We start from the raw sequence: 12,129 nt of genomic DNA, 5'->3' as shown, positions 1-12,129 counted from the left end.
TCAATCTCACAAGCGGCTGTATCTCAGGTTATGGTGGCTTTTAGAAAGCCTTCCACTAGAAAGTCCTACTCACTGAAGTGGAGGAGTTTTTCCGTGTGGTGTAAGCAGAAGGCTCTAGATCCATTCTCCTACCTGATTACCTTCTACACCTATCGGAAGCTGGCTTAAAAACCAACTCTATTAGAGTTCATCTCAGTGCAACTGGCGCATACTACCATGGTGTAGATGATACACCCATCTGTATAAGCCTATAGTTGTACAATTTATGCGGGGCCTGCTTCAACTGAAGTCTCCCCCAAGGCCTCCCACTGTGTCTTGGGACCTCAAAGTGGTGTTAGCTCAGTGATGAAAGCTCTTTTTGAACCACTGCACACCAATGACCTGAAGTACCTGACCTAGGTGGTCATATTTTTGGTGGCGGTCACCTCAGCGTGCAGGGTCAGTGAGCTCCAGACCTTAGTGACTTATCCATCTTACACTAAGTTTTATCATGACAGGGTTGTCTTGCATATGCACCCTAAGTTTCTGCCTAAGGTGGTGATGGACTTCCATCTTAACCAGTCCATTTTTCTGCCAACATTCTTTCCCAGGCCCCATTTGAACCAAGGTGAAAGAGCCCTGCACAGTGACTGCAAGCGAGCCTTAGCCTTCTATTTGGAGTGGACAGAAGCCCATAGACAGTCCACCCAAATTTTTATTTCTTTTGATAGGAACAGGTTGGGCAATGCCGTTGCCAAACAAACACTATCAAATTGGCTAGTAGATTGCATCTCCTACTGTTATGCCCAAGTAGGACTGCATCTTGGGGATTATGTCAAGGCTCATTCTGTCCAAGCCATAGCAGTGTCAGTGGCCCATTTGCGAGCAGTTCCCATGGAGATCTGCAAGGTTGCAATGTGGTGTTCTCGCCTCACATTCACATCTCACTATTGCCTGAATAGGGATGGCTGACACAATTGTAGGTTTGGCCAATCTGTTCTTCGGAATCTGTTTGAGGTGTAGAACCCAACTCTCTCCCGCCTAGGGCTCGTTGTTTGGGTTCAGGTTGTTCCCCCTCTGTAACCAACAGCATTGTTATTGTGCCCATTGGCACCTGGTTTGGGTGTCTGTTGATCCCCTTTTATGCTGGGGACTAGCCTGTAGATAGGGATTCATGTGTGAAGACTACCACCCTCCTTATCCTCGGAGAAAGCAGAATGCTTACCTGTAACAGGTGTTCTCAGAGGACAGCAAGATGTTAATCCTCATGAAACCTGCCTGCCACCCCACGGAGTTGGATTTCTCCTGTTTTTTGATTTATGTCTAATTCTATGATATAAGACTGAAGAGGGACCCCCACATGGACTTGTGGTATAGTGCATGCTGGGCATGCACAGTGTGGAAAGTCAAAGTTTTAGAAACTTTGACATAGGTTTTCTGTGTCGGGGCTCCATCTGATGATGTCACCCATGTGTGAGGACTAACATCCTACTGTCCTCTGAGAACACATGTTATAGGTAAACAACTCTGCTTTAACTCAATTGTAATTGAGTCCAGCAAGTCATTGACTGGCACATGCCAGTGCAATATGGGCCCCTGCAGGGAAGGACTGCAACCTTTATTCTCAAGATCGACTGTTGTTTTCCAGGGAAAGGCCACTCTCAGGACAGAGGCTGTCATATTACTGTGGGGTATATCTGGCTGAAATGTGCGAGATGCTATCTAAAAGTACTACCCTGTATTTTATTTTATTTTATTTTTTTAAGGGAAAAGTCAGTGGTAAATTAGAATTTCTGATATTTTCTTTCCCTCAGTCACCCAGTTTTATCTCCCGTGATGTGTGCTGGGCTTTACACCTTGTCTGAATATTGGACTGTCTCAGTGGATTAGACCAGTGCTGCCTTTTAGGAGAAAGTCATGTTGGAGTCACATTTTTCACCTTGAAAGTGGTTGCATACACGCTTACGAAATGTTTGTAAAGGCTCCTGGTTTGACAAACATGTTCTACCTCTACAACTTGATGGGGCTCCAATGCCTCTCCCTTCACCTCAACTTCTGATCTAAAGAGTGAGAATCTTCCCTCAGATTCTTAAGCTACTGCTTCTATTACAGTTCTAACCTCTGGCTGGAGGACAGGATGTACATGCACCTCTCCTTACTTATGACTCTCTTCTTTCCTCATCCCACAGGAAGCAAATAATTTGGAGCAATAACCTGGAAATATGATGAACAGGACAGACACCTACCTATCTCTCCATTCACAAAGAGCCTCAGAGTGCCAGGTGCAGGCTGTGAGAAAAGAAGAAAATGTCAGGTAACAGAGTGGTTGGGAATATGGTATTCATTTTGGAATCCCACAAGACAGAAGAATAGAAAGAACAACAGTATTATTCGTGACCCAATGCAAAGAACCCTAAAAATGTTGGCTTTTGAGGGTGGGGATGGAAAACAGGGGTTCACAGGTCCTGCAGTCCCAATCTCTCCCAGCAAGAGGTGTTAAAGGGAATGGTGCAGGAGTGCTGGATGTAGAAGGGAGAATCTCACAGTTACTGTCTGTGAAAGAACTCAAGGTTCCTGCGGTTCCAACCTCTCTCAGTAGGTGGTGCTGTAGAGCTCATAGCAACTGAGGTCCTAGCATTTCGCAGCAAGAGTTGGTGCAGAAAGGAAAATTGGTTTTTATCTGCTATTTTCGTTCCTGTAGTACCACAGATCAGTCCAGACTCCTGGGTTTTGCATCCCCTCCAGCAGATGGAGACAGAGATGTTTTGACTGACTCTGCCCTATACCCTCAGGTGCCACCTACAGTCCGTCAGTATTACACTGTATCCAAGCAGAACAGTCTAAAACCACCATAACCAATAAACTACTTTAATTCGAATTTTATCCCCGCATGGACTGGGGAAAGAAAAACTCAGCAACACACACTACCTAGTCACTAACCCCAAGAAGGAGCAGAACCCGTGACAACTTTGAAAACTTTGAAAGTAGTCTGCAGAAAAGATAAATAAGTACTGAATGAGCGGACTCTTCGTTATCCCTACGCTGAAAAGGGCTGGACTCTGAACTGATCCGTGGTACATCAGGAATGAAAATTAGCAGGTAAGAATCAATTTTCCTTTCCCTGTACGTACCCGGATCAGTCCAGAATCCTGGGATGTACCAGAGCTTTCCTACACAGGGTGGGACCTTGAGAGCTCCACTCGGATCACACATTCACCAAAACCACCAGAGCCTGGGGTCTAGACATCCAACCAATAATGCCTAGCAAAGGTGTGCAAAGATTCCAAGTAGCCGCCCTACAAATGTCTTGCGGCGAAACTTGCTGACACTCTGCCCACGAGGTGGCCTGCGAATGGGTAGAATGTGCTCAAAGGCCGACCGGAAGCAGCCGGCCATGAAGCAGGTATGCTGAACCAATTGTCTCTTTCAACCAGCGGGCAATCATAGCCCTAGACGCCTTATGTCTTTTTCTGGGGCCACTCCATAACACGAAGAGATGATTCAACATGCAGAAGCTATTTGTAACCTCCAGATAATGCAACAAAATCCGACGCACATCAATCTTCTTCAGATCTCTACACTGGGGATCAGAGCAGTCCAAATCCGGGAAGGATGGGAGTTCCACCGACTGATTCAAATGAAAGGAGGGCACAACCTTTGGGAGAAAGTTAGGAACCGTCTGCAAAGAGACTCCCGCATCCATAATCCTTAAAAAGGGCTCCCTACAGGACAACGCCTGAAGCTCTGACACCCGGCGGGCTGAGGAAATAGCCACCAGAAAAACCACCTACAATGTTAGATCCTTTAGCGTCGCCATCTTCAGAGGCTCAAATAGCGCCGCACACAGAGCCTTGAGGACCAAATTTAGGCTCCAGGATGGACAAGGATCCTTGACTGGAGGATGCAAATGCTTCGCCCCTCAGAGAAAAACGTGCCACATCCGGATGCGCGGCTAAGGTTACACCGCGTATCTTCCCACAGAAACAACCGAGGGCCACTACCTGCACGATAAACCTTTAGCCAGGCCAGCTTGTAAGAAGGACAAAATATCAGACACCAACGCCTGAGCAGGGTCCACCTTGTGCTCCAAAACACCAAGACTCAAAAATTCCCCACACTCTGACATAAGCCAGGGAGGTAGAGGTTTTCCTTGACCGCAAAAGGGTAGCCATGACTGCATCTGAATAGCCTTTGTCCTTTAGCCATCGCACAGGGAAGAATATCTGGTGAAACTGAGGGAGATGAAGAAAGAAATCATGAAAGCAAAAGGGATTGCCAAAGAGGTAAAGCGAGGTGGCAAAATATTTTTCAGATATATCAGAGAAAAGTCCGAAGTGGTATAGTGAAATTAAAAGGAGACAAAGATCAATGGGGAGAGAGAGAAAAAGAAATAGCCGAAGTATTAAACAATTACTTCAGTTCGGTGTTCACTAAAGAAGAACCTGGAGAAAGACCGACACAAATTGACAAGACTGTGGTTAGGGGAGGAATAGACGAAACTCCATTTACAGAAGAAAATGTATGGGAAGAGCTAGGAAAACTGAAAGTGGACAAGGCCATAGGGCTGGATGAGATACACCCCAGGATATTGAAGATGAGATGTGCTGGCGGGCCCACTTGAAGGTCCTGTGCAATAGATCCTTGGAAACGGGAGCAGTGCCATAAGATTGGAGAAGAGTGGTGGTGGTCCCACTTCAAACTACAGGCCAGTTAGCCTCACCACAGTGGTGGAAAAATTAATGGAGTCTCTGCTGAAGGTGATATATGGGCAGCCTAATATGGAGACTAATGCTAAGACTATTGCTCACTCCCAGAATCCTTCATTGTCTGTGGCCTGCTTGCAATTTTGGCCATAGGAACAAACCTGTAAAGGAAAATTAGTTTCTTACCTGATAATTTTCGTTCCTGTAGTACCAAGGATCAGTCCAGGACACCTGGGTTGTGACTCCGCACCAGTAGATGGAGACAGACTAAAACTTGTGGGCGGAGCCATATATGCCCCTGTGCCAGTCACAGCCCCTCAGTCATACGTAATGTCAAAGTAGAACACAACCAGAGAACTAAACTATCTATAAACCGCTAATAGAACGGGGAAAGAAACACCCCTCCTGGAAACGGACTCTCCAACCGAGAGAGCTAAACAAGCGGAACAGAATAATTCAGAACAAGAGCGGATTCTCCATTACTTCAGCGCAGCACTGCGGGCGGGATCCTGGACTGATCCTTGGTACTACAGGAACGAAATTATCAGGTAAGAAACTAATTTTCCTTTCCCTGTACGTACCAGGATCAGTCCAGGACACCTGGGATGTACCAGAGCAAACCTAACGAGGGTGGGAAGCAGAGAGTCCCGCTCGGAGTACCCTCTCTCCAAATCCTCCGGAATCGGTAGCCCGGACATCCAACCGGTAATGCCTGATAAAGGTATGTAATGACTTCCAGGTAGCCGCCCTGCAAATCTCTTGAGGCGACACCTGCGAAGCTGCCGCCCAAGACACTGCTTGAGGACGAGCCGAGTGAGCCCTAAGGCCCGCAGGAAGTGGTTTTCCCCCGTACCAAGTACGCCGACCCAATGGCCTCCTTGAGCCAACAGGCGATCATTGTGCGTGACGCTGCGGCCCCTTTCTTTGGACCAGAGAACAGGACAAACAGATGATCTGTGACCCGAAACGGATTAGTGACCTCCAGATATCGAAGGAGGGATCTCCGCACGTCAAGCTTCCGTAAATCCCTTTCTTCTGGATCGGAGGACTCCCTTCCCGCGAAAGCGGGCAACTCCACCGATTGATTCACGTGAAAAAACGACACAACTTTCGGAAGAAAGGAGGGAACCGTCCGCAAAGAACTCCGGAATCCGAACAACGCAAGAAAGGTTCCCTACAGGACAGGGCCTGTAACTCGGAAACACGCCGTGCCGAGGCAATCGCTACCAAGAACGCCGTTTTTAAAGTGAGATCCTTAAGAGTTGCGCGTTTCAAGGGCTCAAACGGCGCCGTGCAGAGAGCGGAGAGAATCCAATTGAGGTTCCAAGCCGGACAAGGGAGACGCAATGGAGGGCGAAGGTGCTTAGCACCCCGAAGGGAACGAGAAATATCCGGATGAAGCGCCAGGGACGTACCACGGACCTTACCTCGTAAACAACCAAGCGCCGCTACTTGGACACGTAGAGAACTGCACGCCAGACCTTTGGCCAGACCTGCCTGGAGGAACGCCAGAATGTCGGAGACTGACGCCGAAATGGGGTCCACCCCACGCTGCACGCACCATTCCTCAAAGACCACCCAGACTCGGACATAAGCCAGAGACGTCGACTGTTTCCGGGAACGCAGCAACGTAGCCACCACCGCATCTGAGAAACCTTTTCTCTTCAGCCGCGTCCTCTCAAAAGCCATGCCGCGAGACAGAAGTGATCCGCATCCTCCAAACAGACAGGGCCCTGACGGAGTAGGCCCGCCATTCCTTGGAGCCGAAGGGGAGCCGCTACCGCCAGCTGGACGAGGTCCGCGAACCACGGCCGGCGCGGCCACTCTGGTGCCACCAAGATCACAGTGGCCGGGTGCAACTCTATACGCCGTAGAATCTTGCCGATCATCGGCCACGGGGGAAACACGTAAAGCAGCACATCCGTCGGCCAGGGAAGCACCAACGCGTCGACGCCTTCTGCCCCCCGTTCTCGACGTCGACTGTAAAATCGCGGGGCCTTCGCGTTGTGCCACGTGGCCATCAGATCCATGTGGGACACACCCCACGTTTCGCAAATGAGAAGGAACGCTGCGTCCCCCAGCTCCCACTCTCCGGGATCTAGGCGCTGACGGCTGAGAAAATCCGCCTGCACGTTGTCGACTCCCGCAATGTGAGACGCTGCTATGTTGCTGAGATGCAGCTCCGACCAGGCCATCAAGCGCTGAGCCTCCTCCGCTACCTGGGGGCTCCTTGTCCCGCCCTGGCGGTTGAAGTATGCCACGGTGGTCGCATTGTCCGACAACACTCGGACTGCCCTTCCCCGCAGCAACGGCAGAAAAGCTTGCAGGGCCAGACGGACCGCTCTGGTCTCCGGGCGATTGATAGACCACTGGGCTTGTGACACTGACCATAGGCCTTGGACCGAGCTCCCTAGGCAGACCGCTCCCCAACCGGAGAGGCTTGCATCCGTGGTAACCACTATCCAATCGGGCACTAGAAGGGAGACTCCAGAAGACAGATGACTGGGATCCCGCCACCAGAGCAGGCTGGACCTCTCCTCCGAGACCGGCTTCCAGCGGGACAGTAAGGACGACTGTAATGGTCGCAGATGAGCGAACGCCCAGGGCACCAGTGCTAGCATTGAAGCCATAGACCCTAGGACCGTAAGGTAGTTGCAGACCCGCGGTTGGCGGAGAGACAATAAGCGCCTCACTTGAGATTGCAGTTTGCATACCCGGTTGTGCGACAGGAACACCTTGCCCTGTTTCGTGTCGAACACCGCTCCCAGATATTCCAAGGTCTGCGTGGGGGCCAGATGACTCTTTTTGAAGTTGACCACCCATCCTAGGGAATGCAGAAGATGGAGGACCCTGGCCACCGCCATCCGACACTGATCCTCGGACTTCGCCCGAATCAACCAATCGTCCAGATAAGGATGGACCAGGAGACCTTCCCGGCGCAACTGCGCTGCCACCACCACCATCACCTTTGTGAATGTACGGGGGGCCGTCGCGAGCCCAAACGGGAGCGCACGAAACTGGTAATGCCGTCCCAGAATGCAGAACCTGAGGAAGCTTTGGAACGATGGCTGAATGCCTATGTGAAGATACGCCTCCGTGAGATCCAGGGAGGCCAGGAACTCGCCGGGCAGAACCGCGGCTATGACGGAGCGAATCGTCTCCAGTTTGAAGTGAGGAACGCGAAGGCATCGGTTTACCCCTTTGAGATCCAGAATTGGTCTGGACGTGCCGTCTTTCTTTGGGACGATGAAGTAGATGGAATAACGGCCCTTGCCGTGTTGGCTGACCGGGACGGGGAAAATAGCCCCTAAGCCTTCCAAGCGTCGGATGGTGTCTAGCACCGCCACCTTCTTCTCGGGGGCCTTGCAGGGCGAGACGAGGAACTTGTCCCCTGGAGTGCGAGCAAAATCTAACGCGTAGCCGTGTCTTATCACGTTGAGGACCCACAGGTCCGACGTTACACCGGCCCATCTCTCGAAAAAAGACATCAACCGCGCCCCGACGTTGGGAACGGAGTGCTGGGGCTGCGGCGGGAGATGGGCCGACCACCTTTCATTGTGAAGACTTGGCCCCTGTGATCGCCAGGGGTCCGCCTTGCCGTCCGAAGTGCTTCCCCCGAAAGGAATGCTGTTGCCACTGCGGGGTACGGGAGGAAGACGACCTGGATCTAGCCTCGGGCAGCCTGAAAACCCTGTTTTCCCCCAGGGACATCATTAAATCGTCTAATTCCTTGCCAAACAGCAACTTACCTTTGAATGGTAGCGCCCCGAGGTGAGCCTTGGAAAAGCCGTCCGCCGCCCAGTTGCGTAGCCACCGGAGGCGACGCGCCGAAACAGCAGCCACCATAGATCTCGCCGAGGTGCGCTGCAGATCGTGGAGCGCATCTGCGCCATAAGCTATCGCCGCTTCCAACTTATCCGCCTGCGCTGCCTCGCCTGCAGAAAGATCCGCATTGGCTTGAAGAACCTGAGCCCAGCGCAAGCTAGCTCGCATCGCGAAAGTCGTGCAGATGGCGGCTCGTACTCCGAGCGCGGAGACCTCGAAAATATTCTTAAGCTAAACTTCCAGCTTCCTGTCCTGAAGATCCCTGAGGGCTGTCGCTCCCGTGACTGGGATGGTGGATCTCTTCGTTACCGCAGAAACCGCTGAATCCACCTTGGGCAGTTTGAGAAGGTCCAGCGCATCCTCCGGGAGCGGGTGAAGCTTGTCCATGGCTTTGCTGACCTTCAGACCCAATTCTGGAGTGTCCCATTCGCGAAACAGGATGTCCGTGAAGAAAAATGAAACGGAAAAGCAACTGCGGGGCCCGTGAGGCCTATCAGGACCGGATCCATGTTCGCCTCCTGCCGAACCACTACCGGAGGGGCCTCTATTCCCCGCTCTTGGAGAATGGCTGGAATTAGGGGCGGCAGTTCCTCCCTGCGAAAGAGCCGGACCACCTTGGGATCGTCTCCCTCCACTGCCTGTGATCCTTTTCCTGCGCCGGACGGAGCGGATCCGTCCGCTGCCACCTCGTCGGCCCCCTTTTGGGGTTCTTCAGTGGAATCAGTGTCCGAACCAGTGGAGGAATCTGAGTCTGCCTCCTGTGGGACGCCACGCGGAGGCCGTTTTGCCTTCGAAGCGCTCGGGGGCACCTCCGCAACCCCCGATGGCCTCTTGGACTTCTTCAGCCGTGGAGCCTTGCGGGATTCCCTCCGGCCGCGCTTGCTCTTCTTATATTTCAGGACTTTGCGCAGCAAGAGCGCAAAGTCCTCTGAAAACGAACCGGAATCGGAAGAAACTTCAGCGGGACTCCCCGGGGACCCCGGGTCCCCCGAAGGACCCCTCTCCGTCGCAATTCGCTGAGGAGAAAACGCGGGGGGCAGGGCTGCAGGCCCTGCCGTTTCCCGCGCCATTTCGCGGCCCGTGGCCAAAATGGCCGCCGCACCCGCCCTGAGCGGGAAAAGCTCCTGGAGCTTCTCTATCGCGCCCCCCCCCGCTCAGCGGCGCTCACGCGGGTCGCGACCGAGCCCCCCGAGTCGCCCCGGACGACCCCTCATTGCCCGGGATGCAGGCCGCGCAAAGGCCGTCGCGTGAGAGACGCGCGTGCGCCGAGCCGCAGGCCCGGCAAATCGAACCGCGAGGCATGCCGGCGAAAACGGCGCGAAGACGGGGAGCAACGGCAGGTAAGCAAAATAAAATTAGTGCGAACGGCCTCCCCCCTGTCAGCGGCGCCCCCCCCGAGAGCGGCAACGCAAAGAAACAAGAGAGCCGGCTCACAATAAAAAAACACTTTTTTTTTTTTTTTTTTACACAAAAAAGCCTGTCGCTGACCAAGGTCCTGGAGCCCTAATCCAGCAGGGGTGAGAAACCGGGCTCCCCGGTGTCACCCCTGACGCTGCTACTTGGAATAGCCGGGTCCTCGACCCTAGCAGCGGCCTCAACCGGGGGAGGGTAGTCCCCTCAGGACCTCTCAACCCCCCTGGGAGGCAAGGCGGACGGGACGTCAGGGACAATTTAGTAAAAGAACCCAAATAAAAACGCCTTATCCTAAACTGGCCTAAAATCAAGAAAAATATAACCAACCCTGAAGGAATACCAGAACCAGGGCAGGAAGGAGCTGTGACCGCACCTGTACCATCTACTGGAGACAGAGTAAGACTGAGGGGCTGTGACTGGCACAGGGGCATATATGGCTCCGCCCACAAGTTTTAGTCTGTCTCCATCTACTGGTGCGGAGTCACAACCCAGGTGTCCTGGACTGATCCTGGTACGTACAGGGAACTGACCTCAGATTCAAGACTTGAAGACATCTGGAATACATTTAGGCTCTGCAAAGCCTATGTTAAAAGGTCATGAGGTTACAGATGGCAAATGGCTCAGGACATATGCTCAGGATATACCGTCTCCAACTGAGAGGCTCAACTGAAATCAGAGTTTCCCACTGCCCCATGGGGAGGAAATGATTGATCTATTGCCAGAACAAAGAATCTCAGAAGAAGCTTCACACATCTGGCAAAAGCAAGGCTAGAAACAAAGGGGCCTTAATGTGGGTGGAGAGTTTCAGGTTAAAGTAGTTTATTCTATTTCATTATGTCACACTGCGTAAGTGATCCTTGTCACAGGCATGCTCTGTATGGTTTAAACCTATAAAATACAGTTCTTACAAGATACTGAGAGAGACAGGCTGTAGTGCTTTCCCTGTGTTGAAGGTCTGGCTGTCTGTGTCTCCCAAGGATATTCAATAATAAATTTATATTTGCTCTTACTAAATTCTTTGTGATATCCTTGTGTCCAATATCTGCAGAGAAGCGCCTTTTACAGAGAGAGGTAATTTATACAAAGGAAAGGATAGTGAACTATCTAGAATCCAATGGGTTGCTCAACCTGAGGCTACATGGATTCACCAGGGGAAGGTCCTGTCAAACAAATCTGATTGAGTTTTTTTGATTGGGTGACTAAAGAATTGTCTTGAGGAAGAAGAGCGCTCAATGTGATCTACTTGGATTTTAGCAAAGTTTTTGATACGGTCCCACACAGGAGGCTTATGAATAAAATGAGAAGCTTGGGAGTGAGCGCCAAGGTGTTTGAGTGGATTACAAACTAACGGATAGAAGGCAATGTGTTGATGGCAAATGGAACCTACTCTGGAGAGAGAATGGTGTTAAATGGAGTGCCACAGGGATCAGTGTTGGGACTGGTTCTATTCAATATCTTTGTGAGCGACATTGCGGAAGGGATAGAAGGTAAAGTTTGTCTTTTTGCAGATGATACTAAGATCTGCAACAGAGTGGACCAGCTGGAAGGAGTAGAGAGAATGAGAAATGATTTAAGGAAGCTTGAACGATGGTTGAAGATATGGCAGCAGGGATTCAATGCCAAGAAGTGCAGAGTCATGCATCTGGGGTATGGTAATACAAAAGAGCTGTATGTGATAGGGGGTGAAGGGCTGCTGTGCACGAAACAAGAGAGGGACCTTGGGGTAATAGTGTCTAGCGATCTGAAGATGGCGAAGCAATGTGACAAAGCAATAGCTAAAGCCAGAAAAATGCTGGTCTGCATAGAGAGAGGAATAACCAGTAAGAAAAAGGAGGTGATAATTCCCTTGTACAAGTCCTTGGTGAGGCCTCACCTGGAGTATTATGTTCAGTTCTGGAGACCGTACCTCAAGAGGGACAGAGACAGGATGGAGGCGAAGGGCACACCAATGCCACCTGGGCGTACTCACATACCCCTCCAAGACGTGCGCAAATTAGCACTCAAGACTAGGTTACAGTTGTACACGCACAAGTACATGCTCAAATACGTGCTTGTATAAGCTGTGGTCATACATGCACAAGTACCTGTGCAAATATGCGCTCAAGTTTAGGATGCAGTCTTAAGTGCACAAGTACCTGCTCCAATCTGGGTCACAGATGTACATGCTCAAGTCTAGGCCATGGCCTTATGCTCACAGGTCTCCGTGCAT

The 12,129-nt window shown here is 51.3% G+C and overlaps 1 protein-coding gene across 2 annotated transcripts in view; it reads right to left on the bottom strand.

The window, feature by feature from the left end:
* MKS1 (MKS transition zone complex subunit 1) overlaps positions 1–12,129 on the bottom strand; it is a 122,136-nt gene that overhangs the window by 66,753 nt on the left and 43,254 nt on the right. For both annotated transcript variants that reach the window (XR_003857083.1, XM_029604047.1), the window contains exon 10: positions 2,226–2,268. Coding sequence is in view for 1 of the 2 variants with exons in the window: in XM_029604047.1 (XP_029459907.1) it covers positions 2,226–2,268 (43 nt within the window). In the remaining variant the exon portion in view is untranslated. The remainder of the gene's footprint in view (positions 1–2,225; positions 2,269–12,129) is intronic.

This window comes from Rhinatrema bivittatum, chromosome 1 (genome assembly GCF_901001135.1).
Source record: "Rhinatrema bivittatum chromosome 1, aRhiBiv1.1, whole genome shotgun sequence".
NCBI lineage: Eukaryota > Metazoa > Chordata > Amphibia > Gymnophiona > Rhinatrematidae > Rhinatrema > Rhinatrema bivittatum.
Note: the sequence above shows the minus strand (reverse complement) of the source record. Positions and strands in the feature narration are given on the sequence as shown.